Source organism: Equus quagga, chromosome 22 (genome assembly GCF_021613505.1).
Source record: "Equus quagga isolate Etosha38 chromosome 22, UCLA_HA_Equagga_1.0, whole genome shotgun sequence".
Lineage (NCBI taxonomy): Eukaryota > Metazoa > Chordata > Mammalia > Perissodactyla > Equidae > Equus > Equus quagga.
In genome coordinates, this window is record NC_060288.1 from 12231179 (window position 1) to 12251576 (window position 20398).

The window sequence follows — 20398 nt, forward strand, 5'->3', positions numbered from 1 at the left end:
TGTATCTGGAATTATACTGCAGATAATTTTTGTGACTTCTTTTGCTCAGTATTATCTTTGTGCGATTCTGCCATGTTGAGATGATAACTGTAGTTTCTTCATTGTAATTCCTATGTATACATATAAACACATGTGTGTGACTGCTTTTTGTGGCTATACACTGTTTCTCTGGGGATTTGGATCCTTTCCAGTTTTCTTCATATTGCAAACCTTGCTGTTTTCAACATTCATGTAAGTTTCTTAGTGCATATGTGCAAGAGTTTTTCTATAGGTATATATCTACATCAAGACTGTGCAACTTAGGGGCTGGCCCTGTGGCATAGTGGTTTAGTTCGGCACACTCCACTTCACCACCCTCGGTTTGCAAGTTCGGATCCCAGGTACAGACCTACACCACTTGTCAGCCATGCTGTGGTAGTGACCCACATATAAAGTGAAGGAAGGTTAGCACAGATGTTAGCTCAGGGCTAATCTTCATCAGCAAAAAGAAAAAAGAAAAGAATGTGCAGCTTAATCCAAAGACAATGTCAAATAGTTTTCAAAAGTGATTGTATCAGGTTACATAACTACTCTACATCTTTGCCAACACACATACTTTTTGAAAAATGTTTTTTTCTGGCATCCTAGTGAGTGTGATATGTTATCATGATCACCTCAAAAAGAAACTCCGTACCCTTTTAAAAGCTGTCGTATCCTTTTCCCTGCATGTCCTCCACCCCTAAGCAATCACTAATCTGCCTTCTGTCTATATATTTGTCTATTCTAAGCATTTCGTATACGTGAAGTCATAAATATGCAGCCTTTCATGACTGGTGACTTTCACTTAACAGTGTTTTCAAGGTTCTGGCATGTTGTAGCATGTATCAATACTTCATTCCTTTCTATGGGATAATATTCTGTTGTTAGACAATACTACGTATATTTATCCATTCATCAGTTGATGTACATTTGGGTTGTTTCCACCTTTTGGCAATTATGAATAATTCTTCTGTGAACAATCTTGTATAAGTTTTGTTGTAGACATGTGATTTCCTTTCTCTAGGGTGTATAGCTAGGAGTGGAAGTGCTGGGTCATCTGGTAACTCTGTGTTAACCATTTGAGGAACTACCAGACTTTTCCAAAGTGGCTGCACCATTTACATTTATACCAGCAGAGTATGAGGATTAGGATTTCTCCACTTCCTTGTTAACGTGTGTTATTGTCTGAGTTATTGATTATAGCCATCCTAGTGGGTGTGAAGTTTCAAGGTATAAGTTTTACACTTCTTTTATTAAACTTATTTCTAAGTGTATTATTAATATGATCCTATTGTGAATAGAATTATTTTCTCAGTTTCATTTTTGTATTGTTAATTGCAAGTATATAGAAATACTGTTGATTTTTGTGTACTTGTCTTATATCCTCCAACCTTGCTCATCTCATTAATAGTTCTTAAAGTTTTTTTACTGGTTTCCTTGGGATGTGCTACATACAATATCAGGTCATCTGCAGATAGAGACAGTTTTACTTTTTATTTTCCAATCTGGATGGCTTTTGTTTCTTTCTCTTACCTGATTCCCCCGGTTAGGACCTCCAGCAGAATGTTTATAGAAGTGGTGAGTGGACATCTCTTATCTTGTTCCTAAACTTAGGGGGAGAGCATCTAGTCTTTCACCAGTTAGTATGAAGTTATCTGTGGGGTTTTTTGATGTCCTTTATCATGTTGAGAAAGTTCCCTTCTATTCCTAGTTTGTTGAGTGTTTGTATCATGTATTGTATTTTGTCAAATGCTTTTGCTCTGTCTTTTGAGATGATCATGTGATTTTTATTCTTCACTCTGTTACTGTGGTGTATCACACTAATTAATTTTCAAATATTAAGCAAACCTTGCATTCCTGGGATAAATCCCATTTTGTCATGGTATAGTCACTTTATATGTTGTTGGAATCAGTTTGCTACTAATTTGTGGGGATTTTTGTGTCCATATTCATAAGAGATATTGATGTGTAGTTTTCTTGTGATATCTTTGTCTGATTTTGGTATCAGAGTAATACTGTTCTCATAGAATGAGTTGGGAAGTGGTCCTTCCTCTTCCATTTTTTGGGAAGAGTTTATGAAGAATTATCATTAATTGTCTTCAAATATTTGGTAGACTTTACTAGTAAAGCCATCTGGGCCTGGGCTTCTCTTTGTGGGTAGTTTTTTAATTACTCATTCAATTTCTTCACTTCTTGTAGGTCTATTCAGACTTTCTGTTTTTTCTTGCATCAGTTTTGGTGGTTTGTGTCTTTGTAGGAATTTGTCCATTTCATCTAACTTACCTAATTGATTGGCATACTGTTGTTCATAGTATTTCTTTACAGTCCTTTTTATTTCTATATAAGGTTGGTAGTAATATCCACTTTTTTGTTTGTGATTCTACTAATTTGAGTCTTGTCTCTGTTTTTTCTGGGTGAGTCTAGCCAAGGGTTTTTCAGCTTTGTTGATCTTTTCAAAAACCAACTTTTGGTTTCGTTGCTTTTTTTTCCCCTATTGTTTTTCTATTCTCTGTTTTTTTAATTTCCTCTCTAATCTTTATTTCCTAACTTCTGTTTGCTTTAGGTTTAGTTTACTCTTTTTCTGGTGTCTTAAGTTGGAAGGTTAGGGTATTGATTTGACATCTGTCTTCTTTGAAAACATATGTATTTACAGCTATAAATTTCCTTGTAAGTACTATTTTAGCTGCATCCCTTAAGTTTTGGTAGGTTGTGTCTTCATTTTCATTTATCTCAAAGTATTTTCTAATTTCCTTTTTGACTTCTTATTTCACCCGTTGGTTTTTTAAAAGTGTGTTGTTTAACTTTTATGTAAATATGAATTTCCCAAATTTCTTTTTGTTATTGATTTCTAATTTCATTGCATTGTGATTGGAGAATAAAATTTGTGTTGTCCTTCTTTTAAATTTATTGAGGTTTGTTTTATAGCCTGGCATGTGGTCTGTCCTGGACAGTGTTTCATGTGCACTTGAAAAGAATAGATATTTTGCTGTTGTTGGATAGAGTGTTCTGTAGATGTCTGTTAGGTCCAGTTGGTTTATAGTTTGCTTAAGTTTCAATTTTCTCAATGATCTTCTGTATAGTCATTCTAACCACATTACCACTCAGCTAGAAGGCTTCACATGGAGACAATACATGAGAACCTTTCCCCACTTCTACTCCAGCCCACCCATAATCTTACAGCTTATTACTTTAATCAAGGATGATGCCTTTCAGCATGATAAACTTTGAGGAATATCTATATTATGCCCAAAGTCAAGGCCACATGTGTTGGCTATCAGCATACTCATCTCCTTCTAGAGTACTCTAGACCTGTGCTATCCAGGAGAGTAGCCATTAGTCACATGTGGCTATTTAAATTTAAATTAAATTAAATTAAAATTTTAATTCCTCAGTCATACCAGGCACATTTTAAGTGCTCAGTAACCACACGTGGCTTTTGGTATTGGATAGCACAGATAAAGAAGCTGTCCATCATCGCAGAATATATAGTGCTAATAACTATTGATTGTAATTTCACTTTTTTTACACTTTCTTATATTATTGAAGATATTAGGTTCTCCATTTTTCATTTGGTATTTAAGAATTCCAAATATGGGAATAAATTTAAAATGCCTTTATTAAGTTTAAACAGCGTAACATAGTGATTAAGGTTCTGCTGCTTATAACTGTGATCCTGGGCAAATTACTCTTAACTTCACTTTCTCATTGATAGAAATGTTGGGAACATTAAATGAATTAATATGCATAAGGCACTTAGAAAAACCATATCTGGCGTTCACACTAAGTACTTTATAAGTTATTAATATTATGTATATGTTAAAATATGCATTTACCATACATTTATGAAATTGAGATCATTAAACTTAAGTGATTAGGTTGGCTTGTATTAATCTATCTTAGTCTTTGTAATAGCTGCATAACGTTCTGTTTCTAGGGCATTCTTTTAGCATATGCACGTAGTACTTTTACTGTTATAATTATTGATATGCCAGACTTATTTAACCAATCTCATATTGATAGATAGGTTTCTATCTTTCAGTTTTCTTAGATTATTGTGCTAAAAATCCTTGTCCATATATCTTGGGTATTTGGCCAAGTGTATTAGACTAATAAATGTGTAAAAGTAGATTTGCTGGGTATAGATGGTTATACATTACATCTCAATGAATACTATATGTTTACTTTCCAGGGAATTAGTACCAGTTTATACTCCTGTGAACAGTATAAAGAATGCTTACATCTGCAGAATATTAATTATCCTTCAAAATTTTTGCCACTCTAAAAAGTTTTTTAATATGAATCTTATTGTTAGTGGGGTTAGAGATATTTCTGTGTTTGTTGACAATTTTTATTTAATCTGTGATTTTCTTGTTCATACATTTGCCCACTTTTGTGTTGTCTTTTTATTAATCTTTTGAAGATGTCTATATACTCTTTATGTATTCTAATATATATGTAATTATGCTCTAAGCTTGTCTCATTCAGAATATCTTTTTGCCAGTTTATCCTTCTTAGTTTTGTTTATCACACATTTGACCTATTAAAATATTTAATTTATATGTAATTAACATCACATTTTCATTTTTGGTTTTCTGATTTCCAGACATGCTTAAAAACTACTTTCCTACCTCAAGATTATAAAACTATCCCTCCATGTTTTCTTCTAATACTTTCATGGTTTTATGTTTTTTTCCACAATGAATTTTATTTTATTTTGGTATAAAGAGGTATAGGGATCCACCTTTCCTTTTTTCTGCTGTAGGTCCCATTTTTAAGAACTACCTCTCTATTTCTCATATTTCCACTGTAGCTTACTTTAATTAAAAAAGTACAATCACAAATGATTATAGAATTTAGAAAACTTCAGCAAAGCTATCTTTCAACATACAGTGAAAAAGAACCTCATGGTACATGTGTGTCATAAATCTCACAAGCAATTTTCCATCAACGTCTGTTTTAATATAAGTATTTTTATGGTATTACTCAGCTATGAATGCTTTGCAAAGATTTTACTTGCTAAATATGCATTGTTATAAGTTCCTTTGTTATTACATGAAGTTCTTTATGAAATTTTAGGAATAAATCTCTCTAAATTATAAAAGAAAATTCGCTTTTATTTTCCAGGTTTTATTTGCATGTATTATTTGCAGGAATACTTATTTCACTAGGGAGCAGGGTAGTGATTTGCTTTGGTTCCTGGGAAGGATTTTGTGGAACCTTTTTGATCTTTTCCCTCAGCTTCTCTGCCTCCTTTCCCTTTCCTTTCCATTTTTGTTCTCTCATGGTGGAGGGAAAAGAAGCAAGGTAACAGTAGATAGAGGGAGACAGTTTTGCCTATTAATATGTAAATTTTATTATTAAATATCTAAATATGAAATTAATATAAGAAATATGTAGTCTATGAATATTGTTTTATTTCTATTTAATTTTTCTGTTTCTTAGTATGTGTCAGAATTCAAACTTTTCTATGGCAAATAGTTTTAAGGTTCCTAGACTAGGACAGAGTTTCATGCTACATCATTTATACTTTATCAGTTTGCTATTCATCTTCGTCTCTTTTTGCTTTTTCTGCTGAGAACATATTTTTAATTATCATTAGGTTATTTGGTAAACTTTCAGTTAAAATTGCTCATAATATAGTTAACTTGTATTAATAGTCTATAGAAACACTTTTTTCTCCTATTTTTCCTTTCTTATTATTTCCACAGAAAGAACATGCTCTCTGAATAACTGTACAGTGGCCAAAAGAATTGGAAAAGGAAAAGATGCTACTGTCATATTTGAGCATTTCAGGAAACCTGTAGATCCATTTGTCCGGGAAAACTGTTCGTGCAATGCACTAAATTCAGAGATAAATCCTCCCAACTCAACTATTTCTAATTCCTATGGAAATGTGCAAAGTGGAAACATTTCTGTGCTTGAAGCACACAGTGGACAGATGGAGCACAGTTTAGCAGAATGTAGAGATACGTCTCAAGTGCATGCACAAGATTCAGGTCTTTCATTTATTCCTAGTGATAGCAAAGAAAGTGTAAATGGTGACCTCTTGTTAAATTTGACACATCTTAAAAATATTTTAAGTAATCTTTCTGCTGCTTTTCCCCTTCATAACAATATTGACTCAAGCACAGTTATCACTTCAAAACTCATCAAAGACCCAAGACTGATGAGGAGAGAAGGTGGCATGGGAAAACATAGTAATATTACAGGTTTAAATGAGATTTTACCATTTGAGAAGAGTTTAGATGTTGTTAATTCAGGAGTAAACCTATCATCTATGCCAACTAATTCTGCCTCCTCATCTGAAGTCATGCCTGGTGATCATGCTCTTCTTACTAATTGTTTGGATGCCCCTGGCTTCAAAATTTCTTTTGATGATTCACAGTCTCAGATTCATACCATGGACTTTAACAGCTGTAATTATACATCTTCTAATATAAGTACCATGGCAGGACAGCGTGAGGGCCAAGACAATTTTTCCTTCCCAGTGTGTTTGTCAAGTGTAATTTCAGAAGTTGAGAACTACAACCACAGTGAGGAAATAGCCCAGAGATCCCAACAGAGAAGTAACATCCCACTTTTAATTGAACAAAACAGTGAGCCACATAACTCTTACGAAGCAGTGAATACCTCTACAGAAGGGTACAATGGTCACATCTCTCAGGAATCACAGTCTTCTAATTTAGAAACTGAGTATCAGACTGGTCACCAGATGGCTACAGTTTTTCAACTCCAAAGGAAAGAAAGCATACATGAGTACATTCAAAATATTGGAAAGATGAGACACTTCACTGGCCCGGAAGACAATTTGAAACCTGGAGAAAAGCAAAATTTGTGGAAAGAAATTGATAATTATTTTGCTAATGAAACAAAAATCAGTCCAGTGGATAGTTACATTTCTTTTCACCAAGAATGCAAAAAGGTTGAGAGTCTTGATTCTTCTGGAAAAAATAGTGATCAAATATTAATTACTCAAGAGTTAGAAATACCAAAATTTTCCACATCTACCACAAAGGATAAGTATGAGCTAGATCATCTAGCACTGGAATTACAAAACAGTCTTCCTCCCAAAGTAGAGGGCATTTCACAAAAGCATCGTCAGCACTCTTTGGAGTATGAAGATAACATTCATACAAGTTTTGCCATTTCTCAAAAACTAATGGAACTGAAATTGGAAAAACCAAATCAGAATTGTGTTAGCATTATGACTGATGCTTTCCAGGAAGCAAAAGACAATCCCCAGGCCAAAGTACTGCCAAATGATACAGTTGTTTCATCTCAAGACAATTCAAACTGCAACATATATAGAGAACATATACGTGTCAATGGGAGAAATCAAAATGATCCGTTGTCATTAGAGAACTTTCAAAGAGACTGCGAGGAAACTCCTCAAATTGATGATAATAGTCAAGATTATACTCAGTTCTCTAATGCACAGTTGAACAATGATATACACCTGAATATTGATTTCAAAGAACAAAGAGATAATGATAAAGAAAACCAAAATGAGGCTAAAGAGGAAGACATTGCTTCATCTACAGAAGACAGCATAGAGAAAATATATGGAGGTGAGAAGCAGAGTTTTCATACAAACAAAAATTTCACTGATATAGCTGAAAGGAGGGAGAATAAAAATTACAATAGTGTAGAAATTGTGGATTCCGAAGGTTTTTCTACTACATTGAATTTGACTTGGGGAAAAAAATATGTATCAACAGAAACTACATTATTAGAAAGGGAAGATACTATCAGTGCCATAAAACCAAAAGATACTGAAAATACTGGAAGAGGTGTGGAGCATTCAGCTTCCACAACGTTTCCTGAAATTTCAGATTCTTCAGTGCAGGTAGCCTCAAATGCTGCAGTACAGATAGCCGGTACTGTGGTGCCTGCATTAGGCACAAATCATGAATATCACCAAGGATACCAGTTTAAAGAAACTTGTTCTTCAGAGAGTACAGATTTTGGTTTGTTCATAAAACATGCAGTTTCTGATTGTGAAATGGATGTGGATAAAAATAAGTCACACGACCCATTTCACCAATCAATAAGTGACAACCCAATTCTTCAAAGTTTTGAATTGGAAAACGAGATTGAAGTTGGATCAGAACAGTGTGATGATGCTTTTCTATTTCAACAAGATACCCCCAGTCATGGCAGTGTACTATGTGAAGAATTCAGGGTCTCATTTGAGGCTCTGAAGTCTCGTATCGATTGGGAAGGTCTGTCAGGAGGTAGTAATGGAGAGACGGAAGTTTTGAAAAGCACCACAAGTAGAGAGAACAGTGGTCAGCATTACTCTGAGGAAAGTAATTGTTTTTATTCCACTACACAAAAAACCAAAACAGGTCTCTTCAACCCAGTTTTACTTCCAGATCTACAAGTTAGAATTACTAATATGTTTATGCCAGGAGATAGTCCCACTGTTGAATCCTTTGCATTGAAAGATAATTTTTGCAAATATATAACTGAAGCGACAAAACCAGAAATAAATGAGGAGGAAGCAAAAGTTCCAAGGTTTGAAATTTGTTCCCAGTGTTCTGGTGAAAATTTAGATTATCCATGTGAAGATGAATGTGGTAACCTGAGGCATGAATCAGGACCAGTGAATAAATCTGAAATCTCACTTTCTTTTGATTTGAGTCATAATACACATGCGAATCACATGTCTGAAGAACAAAGCAGTGGACCTTTGCTTACTGAACCTTCTAATGTCACAACAGTAAACGAAAGCAGATGTTCCTTGACACAGTCAAAAACTGATTGTATTGATACTAGACGTAAAAAGGACACAGAATCGAGAATTAGCAAGAGAAAGTCACATACACTTTTTAGGGACCAGAACATACCAGATAAAGATTTAAGACGTCACAAAAGTAGTGGGAAGAAAAGAAGGCTAATCAGTCAGGGCTCATCGGAATGTTTTGCTTCCTTATCCCAAGGACGAATTAAAACCTTTTCACTGTCAGAAAAGCATATTAGGAGTGTCCTGGATATTCTAAATAGTGAAGCATCTTTATGCAAAAGCAAACGTCTTTCCAGAAGGCTTGACAGAGCTGTTCTTCACTTGCAAAAAGCTCATAGAAGAGTTCACACGTCTTTGCAGCTTATAGCTAAAGTGGGAGAAAAAAGAAAAGGCCCCTTGCCAAAATCCTATGCAATAATATGCAATAATTTCTGGGAAAGTTGTGACCTTCATGGTTATAGTTCTGTGTCTGAAAGAAGATATTATTCTAAGCATTTTTTGTCAAAAAGAAAATATGACAAACCAGGAGAAAAAAGAGCTTTGGGATTTGAAGTTGATAAATCATTAACTCATGTATCAAAGCACAAGTCTTATAAAACAAGTGGAGAGAGAATTACCAAGTGCCTTTCTACGAAAAACGTGGCCAGCACTGTCTCTAGAAGTCATACCACTATTCACATGAGAGAATTTTGTGATCGAGAGGATCCTGAATCACAGTTACCCCTGTGTTCCGCATCCCAAAGTACAAGTCAGTCAGCCTATAACAGTAGCTGTGTGAGAAGTCCAGGATCATCAGGACTTCAGCCCTCTTCTGGAGAAACTGCGTGTCTGTTTTCCACAGACTGCCCAGATGAGAAACTAACTAAAAAAGAAAATCAAACTGACAAAAAGTTTTTATCTAACATTGGTAAATATGAACAGCTTGAGAACCATTCAGCACGTAGTATTAAGGATGCAACAAAAGAAAACTATTCTGAGGCTAATGAAGTAATAAACAAAAGTAATTCAGTATCTTTGAGTTGCATAAAAGAAAACAGTGTAAGTTTTAGCACAGACAAAAATTATGATGCAACTTGTATGGCTCACACTGACATAGTTATTTCAGTCTTAGAATCAAATGTGAAGCACTTCTTAGACGTTGATATCTGCAAACCAGATAACCTTGTTTTATCTGGTTATAAAAGAAACCTGGAAGTAAGTTTTCCTCTAGAAAAATGGGTGGCTCCTAATGAGAGCTCTGAACCAGGCATTATTACAGGAAACTTCCATGTGGACCCATTAAGTCTAACTCTGATAAGTAAGAAGTGTAACAATATTCCTCAGTTGTTATCAGCCACTTCAGTGACAGATAGTGAGGGAGAATCTCACTCTTTGGATGAACAGAGGATTTTTGCTGTAGATTCTTTTGCAGCATCCAGCAGTGTACTGCATTATCAGCAAGAATGTGGTGGAAAGGAACTTCTAAAGACAGAACAGTGCTCTTCAAGTAATTGCTTCCATATAGACAGGAATGAAACAAATATTACTGAGAGTTCTGAGATGGGTCTCACATCAGTAAATGAAGAAAGTAAAAGTCATGGGGAAAATACAATGAAGAAACTATTTTCCAATGATAGTTCTCTGGTCTTAAAAGATAATATAAAGGATTCTTCTTCAGAAAAATGTATTGCAAAGAAAAGCACTCAAGACAGGAAAACATGGGAAGTTCAACAAGCAGAAAAAATAAAAGATTTAATTCACCAAAAAAACATGACTGAAGGATCAGCTGTTAAGACTGAGCACAAAAATCAAAAGAATAAGATCTTGGAAGAATCCTCCTGCTCAAGTGAGAAAACAATTAAAAATAACTTGATTGATCCTCATCTAAGCACTAAAAATACTACTGAGGAAGTCTCTTTGAATAACACAATTTCTAATCAGCTTAAGAAAAGAGAGAAAGAGCAGGGAGTTAAAGTTAGTAATGACTCTCATTCTGCCTCTACACTGCATTCAGAAATAGCCTGTCATTCCAAACCAGGCATTATAGGAATGAATCATATGCCTGTTTTACATGCCCACTCTGAAACTTCCAAAATCGCTACTCCTCAGAAGAAGCCCACATCATACATGAATGAATTAAAAGAAAACCATTGCTCAGCTAATCGTTCGGCTCATGTAGCTAGGCTAACCCAAATTTTGAGGAGGGCAGATGAAGCATCCTCTTTGCAGACTCTACAAGAGGAAACTAAGGTTTGTCAAAATATTCTCCCTTTATTTGTTGAAGCTTTTGAGAGAAAGCAGGAATGTTCAGTTGAACAAATCTTGATTTCAAGAGAACTGTTGGTAGAGCAAAACCTGTGGAATAATTGCCAGCAGAAACTCAAACCGTGTGCTGTTGACTCCTTGGTAGAACTCCAGATGATGATGGAAACTATTCAATTCATTGAAAACAAAAAAAGACTCTTAGGAGGTGAACCGACGTTTCGAAGCTTGCTTTGGTATGATGAGACATTGTACAGTGAGCTGTTTGGCAGGCCACGTGGATTTCAACAACAATCCAATTTCTATCCTTCTTTTCAAGGAAGGTTAAAGTATAATGCGTTCTGTGAGTTGCAGAGCTATCTTGATCAATTAATTGAATTGTTTGAGGAAACCAAAAAGGTGAACAATTCATACTACGCATTCTTAAAATACAAACGGCAGATTAATGAGTGCGAGGCAGTGATGAAGCATTGTTCTGATTGCTTTGACTTTTCTCTTTCGGTTCCGTTTACCTGTGGAGTTAACTTTGGAGATAGTTTAGGAGACTTAGAAACCTTAAGAAAAAGTACTTTAAAGCTGATCAGTATGTATGGAGACTCTTCTAAAGCTGATTCCTATCCAGGAAAACAAGACCATCTGTGGATTATCATAGAAATGATCTCCTCGAAAGTTAATTTTATCAAGAGCAGTGAGGCAGTAAGTATTAAAATCTCTCTTTATGGTCTGGAACATATCTTTTTTGATGCTGCAAAAAGTCTTTTTTGGAAAGAGAGGAGACAATCTTTCAGCAAAAAATACTCAGGAAAGAAGAACAAAGAAATGCTACTCAGAATGAATCAAAGTGCGTTTTCTAAGTTGCAGAAGATATATGATACATTGTCTAAAGATTTATGCAGTGAACAAAATTCCAGTATTGGGCTTGAGGAGAAGACTATAGTTGCTTCCAGAAAGTCAGATGATCTAATAAACAAAGCAACGATTAGCATAGAAAATTGTAAGTTTAACAGTACTTTGCTTTCACACCCAGATATCTGTAGCATTAGTGAAATACTGGATCAAGCGGAGTTTGCAGACTTCGGAAAACTACAGGAACTTACTTTGAGGTGTACCGATCACTTAGATGTTTTAAAAAAATACTTTCAGATGCTACAAGAGGATAACATAGATAATATTTTCATCACTGAAGAAAACGTTTTGGACATGGTGAAAAACCACAGCCATGAGGCTATAATTTTAAAACCTGCAGCCATTGAAACCTATATTGAAATCGTCATGCTCTCCGAAACCATTCACTTTCTTAAAAACTCAATGGCAAAGAAACTAGACAAACAGAGATTTCGAGGTGTGCTTTGGTTTGATCTGTCACTTCTTCCTGAGCTGGTTCACTGCCAGGAAAAAATGGCTTCTTTTTCATTTCTTAAAGATAACTCAACAGATTGCCTTTGGAAAGTGATAGAGACTTCTATTTCTGAACTTAAGAAAGATCTGAATATTATCTACAAATATAATGAAGCTGTTAATTGCTCATATGCTCTTCATTTGTTCTCAAGAGAACTTGAAGAACTTTCAGAAATAAAAAAACTTCTAAAGAAATCTAAGTATTCCATTTCCACATATATTGACTTTGTGCCTTATACGGCATCCGTAAATTACGGAAGCACTCTGACAGAGTTAGAATACAACTACAATCAGTTTTCTACACTGCTCAAAAACATACTGGCTGCCCCTCGGAGAGATTTAGGGAAAATGGCCCATACTATGAAAGTCATGAAAACTATTGAACATATGAAGATAATATGTGCTAAAAATGCTACGTTAACCGTTTCCTTTAGTCTATGCCAAATGCTACATAACAGAAAGAAGACTATGCGACTGAACAGAAAAGAAAAAGTGAATATTCATGTAAAACCTAGAAAGAGTATCAGTAAATCCAGTACTCGTATGAAGGTGCCCTCCATTTCAGAGCGCATAATGAAAAACGTTTCAAATTCCTCTAAAAAGCGACCTATCACTGTAGACAGAAGGGAAGACTCTCAGGAACAAGAAAAAAGTACTACTGTTTCCAGTTGTAAAAAACAAAAGGTAACAAATGTTTTAAAATGAAACCTATGTAAATATTCTTTTTGAGAACAAGTCTACTCTTTAAGCAAAGGCAGTTTGCAGAATTTTGAAAATGCTTTAAATATTGCCTTATAAAATGAATTTACTAACTAAAGTATTGGATTAAACAGTTCATGTTATCTGTAAAATGATATGAGAGAGCTTGCAAATGTTCCCTTTTTAACTTAAATTAATGTAGAAAACATTTCTTGGAAGAATGTGAATTTTAATAACTTCTTAAGGGAAAGTCCAATATTATGAATGTGAATTAAGTAAGTTACCAAGTATTTATTGAGTTGCTTCTATGTCACAAGGCTATACCCAATGTAATGAATATTAAAAACTGGCTACTGGAGCCTGTGTCCTTAACCATTATCATCCGCATGGAGAAATAGGACAAATATTTTTAAATAGATGATTCTGAAGAGGTTAGAGTCCTACATAAATACATTTTACTGAAATTTTATACAGCATTTATTATGTACTTGGCACTGTTCTAACAATTGTACAAATATTAACTCATTATTCACAAAATCCTTGTGATGTAGGCACTTATTATTATCTTATTTAAAGGTATGGAAACTGAGGCATAGAAAGGTTCACTTTCCCAAGGTCACAGAGTTTGTAAATGGGAGGAGACCCCAGATATAAAACAGGCAGTCTAGCTCCGGAGCCCACTAACAATTGCCCTGCTCTACTTTCAGAGGCTTCTCTTAAAATTTTTCAGGCATTTCTCAGTTCAGAAGTAAGGAAGGAGAAACCTATTTGCAAAATGAAAGTAGAATTCTTTCTCAGCTTTTACTCTGTGTTCGTTAGTTAAACTAGTTTAGAGACTAGGAAACTAATCATTTATTGCATGTACTATGTTGATAGCAAAATGCTTAATAAACAACCAGTTTATAAACATACTTTAAAAACACAACAGGAACACAAATTGTGTATTCCATATCAAGAGTAAAATGAGGGTGTGATACTAAAAAGGTGTTGTAAGTATTAAGAAGAAAAGCAAAAAAAAAAAATTAGATTGTTAGAGAAAAGTTTACTTATTAATTTCATGGAAGAACACAGACCATAGCTTTGCCTTAAAGGAAAAAACGTTATCAGATGAAGGTAAAATGAAGAGAGTAAGTTATGGAAAATATATGAGCAGACATAATACTTACTGACAGTATTTGAGAAATGAGTTTAGAATTGTCTAAAACAAAAAATTTAACTTAGTGGACAAGAGAAACCTACGGATGGAGGAGAATATTATTTTAAATTATAGAATGTCTTAAATATAGGGCTGAGGAGTTTGAACTTAACTCCCTATGTATTGAAGGGTAGCGTCCTGGGAAATGTTGTTTTTTCAATGATTTAAAGAGTAGAGATTCTGAATACAGTTAGGAGAAGTGAGTCATCCAGGGCTTAAAAAAGGGGCTGTTTTACAAAATAAGAAGTGAAAATTCATATTTGACAGCCATTATTTCCAAGGGGCTTAACGACTAGTTTACTGAAAAAGGTATATAAGAGGGAGCAGTCATAAATGGACTCGGAGATTTGTTGTAAGAATGTGGAGACAAAAAGATTGTTGCAAATTGCCTTTTAAAAAAGTTCCTCCAAACGTTTATGAAATATGGGAACTTGAGCAGAGTCGCTGGTTTTTGAAGGGGAGGATCATGAATGAATGTAGTTTTAGATAATGACCAAACAAGCAAATGCAAATATCTGATATTAAAATAATATATGTTTATATGGTATTTTAGACCATCACCAATGTAGTTTTTCTTTGTATCTTTTAAACATAGATTAACATGAAAGATGTCGCAAAAATCAACGGAGAAAAGAGAGCGTTCAAGCATCCAAGGTAGGAGTTGCATCAGCCCTGTCTGAAGAAAAACTAAGCAAAATCGAGTACATACTAAGGAATAAGACTAAAACATTTGTTTGTATACCTCTACTGGATCATACATGTAACTTAGGGGACAAGAGTAAGCTAAGGAGGGAGAAGAAAGTTGTTGCAGGTTATGCAGCATCTTAAGTGAGTCCTAAGGAGTTTGAACTTCATTCCGTAAGTATTGAAGATAATGTTTTGTGAAAGGTGTTTTTTCAATGATTTAAAAGTAAGGAGATTCTCATGTTCTCAAAAAGATACATTTCGAATTCTAATCCCATCTGCTATGATTGGGATTTTCTGAGAAGTTTCTATGGGACTAGTTCATAGAGTCACTATTCTCTGGCCTTGGTACATGTTCAAAATTACAGCATTGTCTCAAGAGAGAACTTTGGGATTTGATGAGAAACTGGCAGTCCTTAAATGTTTTTAGTACTTTATGAAGATTTTTGAAAAATGCTGTGGCCTCATTTGAAATGGAAGTTAAAATTTTAATGTAAATAATAAATTATTGCAAAAAATATAATTTTCAGAATATAATAACATTTACAATTTAAAATAAAATTTTACATCACCAGAAAAAAAAGTAAGGAGATTCTGAGTACAGTTAGAAGTAGTAAGTCAGCTGGAGCTTAGGAAAGAGTGGTGTTTTACAGAATAAGAAAGTAAAATTCATATTTTACAGACATTATTTGAGAAATTGATGGGGCTTAGTGACTGGTTTACTGAAAAGGGCATAAAACAATAGGACAAGTGATTTGATTGAATTTTTAAACTTATGGATTTTATAGACCAGTCACATTTCAAAATTGGTTAAGAAGATTTAAATTGCCAACTTATGTAACTAAGTGGGAACTTAGTCATAGACACACACATATTATAAATATACTACTGTTTCATAAAAGGATATTTTAACACCATAATGTAGGAAGAACATGATTTCAAAATAAAAGCTAGTTCTTTAAACTGAATTATTTTCATGAAAAACTCACTACATTATTTATGCGTTTCTCATTTTGACATGAAGTGGCACCACTGGACTTGTTAACCATCTTTGTCTCATTCAACTCTGTAAGATTTTTAATTTATGACAAGCTTTATTTTTTCCATCTTTTCCATTTTATGAAGGAGAATGAGTGTAATAAAAAATAAGCATCCTCATTTCTGCCTTATTTGGTTTTGCTTCTTTAAATGCAGCATTTCGTTTACTACATTTCTCAGGTCCTTTTCCTGGCACACAGGACTCTTGAAATAGTGGTGTAGCGGCCTGAAGATGAATAGGCTGTTCGAGGGGTAACACAAACCACTTCTATAATCATCTTAGTTTTGGTAGCTAAGCATAGGTGGTATTTGCTACTCAAAGAATCAAAGTTTGTCTCATTTAGCAGGAAAATTAATTCTAATGTAAGGTTAATATAAGGTGCTATCATCATGGAAGAATAGCCCCTAAAAAAGTCCATGAAAGGATAGACCCTACAGGCAGCTGTCAATCTATAAACTCGAGACATCCCGGAAACATCATTGGAAATGTGATAAAGTCAAAATTATACTTTCTGGAAACTCTGGCAAAGTATTATATGGGGTTGGATGATGATGTAGGTTATCATTAATGTAGTGCCTCTTAAGGAGGCTGGATTAAGTGAAATATGAGGCTTTTAGTTTCATGAGTAGGCTATACAAATTCCAGGCCAAAGATTAATTTCTCTTGACTGGAGGAGTGGTTACATCTTTGTTCTTTTTAACATGTTCTTTTCCAACATGTAATTCAAAGAATTTGATGAGACACCAAAAGATATAATTGTCTTGGGGATCTGTATTAACTGTCTGGCTGGGCATTTCCGTAATGGGAGCTTCCTTCAGCTTGCTTGTGACTGTCTAAATTTAGGTAGGAATGCCAAGGATATTAAATTGGCAAGGTATTTTGGAGGTCTGCTTTTCCTGTTCTTGACTTTGAGCAGACAGAATATCTTAGTTCGTGATAACAGAAGATGATCTTCTGGGGGGGTGGGCACAGCTGGTGGTTTCACCAGTTATATATAGCCATTTACAGGAAAGAAGATTGTCACTGGGTTGGAGGTATGTGAATTAGAAACTGTGCTAAAGAATTGAATAATGATACTTTCCTACTTATATAATCCTCTATCAGGAAATGTGCAAAGTGTAAAGTAATTTATTATAATATTGGCAGCACTGTATACTTCTTATTGGAAGTATATTTGAAATGTGGAGTATATCACCTTCAACAGGAAAAGTATCCAAATTCAAACCAAGGGAGTAAAACTAGGGAAGTAACGTTACTTTTGTAAACTGCCAACAGAAAGAGAAAATGTAAATCTTAACTCTTTTCCTGAATAAAAATTTCAAATATATACTTATATTAAAATTTTGTGACTCTGTATACTTAGAGTTGTTTGTGTTTATGTGTTACAATTAATAGGACTATAAGATCTCATCCTGAAAGTGAAAATGAAATAGGACCAAGTTCATCTGACAATCTGAAAAGAAACCACGTATCTCCAAAAATGGGTGAAATGCAAAGACCACTACCTGACTCACTTTTACCTTCAAAGAACCTAAAAGATACTTGCATGTCAAAGTCAGAGGGCGAAATAGATTTAGCTGATATTTCATCTGACACTTCACAAGATTTTACTGGACAACAGGGCAACTTAAATAGCCTGAAGAAAAGAGATGTGAATTTTAGTGCTGCTGAAGCAGAGAGTGATGAGAAAGATTGTTCTTTTGCAGTTTTTGGCCAAAAAAGTGTGGATGGCACGTTTTCAAAAGACCACGAGACACATTCACAGAAATTTCTTAAGAATTCTCCAGATCCTACAGAAAAATCTTGTCCCTCAGACGTAAAACCAGGAACTTCTCTTCTGCCTGATGCATCAGTGCTCTCAAAGCCTGTTTTTCATTTCGTGAGGGATATCCATGCCAACTTAGGAATGAAGGACACTGTCTTTGAACTTGAAGATAATGAAATATTAAATTCATCTATTAAAAATTCTACATGTACCAATTCTCTAGAACCCATATTTATCCAGAACAAAATTCCTGTTCTGCAAATAAATAAAACACAGCCAGCAAAAACTGAGTCAAAAGAAAAATATATGAAGGATACATTGAATCCCAGTACCATACCTGTTGGAGCATCTGGAAACATAACACTTAATGTGAATCAAACAGCGGAGTGTTCTTTTTCTGAACAACAGAGTAATGAAAGTTCGAAAGTCCTAACTCAGAATGCTGCAGCGTATTGGAATGGACTTCCACAGTCGGCCTGTACCCCAATATATAATTCTTCTGAGCACTCATGTGGAACTTCATATCCTTACTACGCTTGGCGTGTCTATCATTACAGCAGTAGCAATGACAGTTCCATTACCCAGACATACCACGGGATAACGTCATATGAAGTACAGCCACCTCCTGGGATGTTGACTGCAGTTGCAAGTACTGTCCAAAATATACATTCTGAACTTTTGTACACTCAATATTTTGGTTACTTTGCTGGGGAGCCACAAGCACATGACTTTGTGCCAGTGAATGGGTATTTTCAATCTCAAATGCCTGTTTCTTACAATTTTCAGCAGCCTATTTTTTCACAGTATGCTTCCTATCAACCATTACCACAAGCTGCATACCCTTACCCTCCTGATTCAGGTGTGCTTCCAGACGTTCCTTGGACTTACGGTGAGTTTCACAAGTTTTAATGCTTGCTTCATTGAGTCTTTACTTTTATGTTTGTACATTTATGTAAGTGGAATTTACAAGTGATATATAGCAGTCACTTTTTTGTGCACATTTGTAGAATTGTTCAAATATCAGGCAGAGCGGAATTACGTCGTCAGGTAGAAATCCAGGTATCAGAGGTTGAAAAAAAATTGGTAATATCACTAATCTCTCCTTCAATAAAACTGAACTTTAGGGGACAGTTAAGTAAATTATGGAAAATCTATGCTGTGAAATATGCAACCATTAAAGAATTTATGAAAGTTTTTAATGATAGTTTTTAAGACTATATCATATAAGTTTACCTGTGTAAATAAATAAATGAATAGAAATACTGAAATGAAATACACCAACATTGTAACTTGTCTGCCTCTGGGTGATAAAATTTGGGGTATGTGGAGAGTGTTTGTACCTTTTAGATTTTCTACTATGAACATCAATTATTTTGATAAATGGAGGAAAAAAATAGAGTAAAAAACCAAGATGGAGAAAGAAACTTCAGTCAGATAGAGAAACCTTCCTTTCTCTGAGTATTGTAATAGAATATCTTGGTGTAAGTAAATGGACTTAATTAAAATGTGTTGATAGAACAGCTTGGTAGTTTGCCACCAGAACTTGAAAATTTTTCTCTTAAACATAATTGTATTTGTAAAATATGATTAGAACATAGATTTTTAAAATTAAATTGAAATGTATATTTACCAGAGTTAAAGCAAAATTTTTTAAAAATAATAAGTCTGCAAAAATTACAGTTATCCATTAACACCCAAATATTCTACCATCAAAGGGAAAATGTACTGTAAGTAAAATTAGAGAATCTCTTTTAAATTAAAAAGTTGTTTCCCAATCCTGGGTTCTGTTACAAATTAATAAGTAGAAAAAATTAATTGATTGATTCATTTATCTGAATTAGACAGTAAGTAGCCTGTTAACATAGTTTATTTCTAATTAAGAAATCTGAAGGTGCAGCAGCACCTTCCAGTGGAGTTGTCACTGGCGCCCTATAACCTGTAGGATAAAATTCAAGTACTTCAGCTTGGAATGCAGGGCTCTTCACAGTCCTGCCTCACCTCCATCATTTCCACCTCTGTATTTAAGCCGCACTGAACTTCTTACTGGTCTCCCATATGACAGTTCCACTTGTACTTCCATAGTACTTTTTGTGTGTGTTTCTCACATGTCAGTATTATGTGGTATCATAATTATCTGTGTGTCTTTCCCTTCCCTCCCCACCCCACTAAATGAGTTTAAACAGGACTGGAAATTTTTCACTTAAAACCTAAGGAAAAACTATAGAGGGGAGAAAGAGCAGGAATGGGAATGGGAGAGTGTATGATGGTGCTTTTTCCTTCTTGATTAATTTGATACATTGCTGCTGCTGCCTTAACGATAGACACACCAAGCATGGGCAAACCTATGAATTAGAGTAGACTTTAATTTCTGAAATAGAAAATCTTGAATATAATTGTTTCATAAAGGTTCTCAGAGTATGAGCTTTCTTGTGTTCTTAATAATTAAGCTATTTTGATGATAAAGATATTTCTGAATCTATAAGTCAAGTCTAGCTTTGATTTTCAAAAATTTTAGTTGTTACCTCCTTGGTTATATTAGTCAAGTAAAAATAAAAGAAAAAGAAACAATTTTCTATTTATTATAGTATCCAAAAGTAGCTCTAAAAAAAATTA

General features: G+C 34.4%; 1 protein-coding gene across 1 annotated transcript in view; it reads left to right on the plus strand.

Moving 5' to 3' along the window:
• Positions 1–20398, plus strand: part of TEX15 (testis expressed 15, meiosis and synapsis associated) — a 48589-nt gene that overhangs the window by 27693 nt on the left and 498 nt on the right. Inside the window, exons 6-9 of the mRNA XM_046648687.1 lie at positions 5727–6584; positions 6639–13087; positions 14893–14951; positions 17416–18674. Coding sequence (XP_046504643.1) covers positions 5727–6584; positions 6639–13087; positions 14893–14951; positions 17416–18674 — 8625 coding nt within the window. The remainder of the gene's footprint in view (positions 1–5726; positions 6585–6638; positions 13088–14892; positions 14952–17415; positions 18675–20398) is intronic.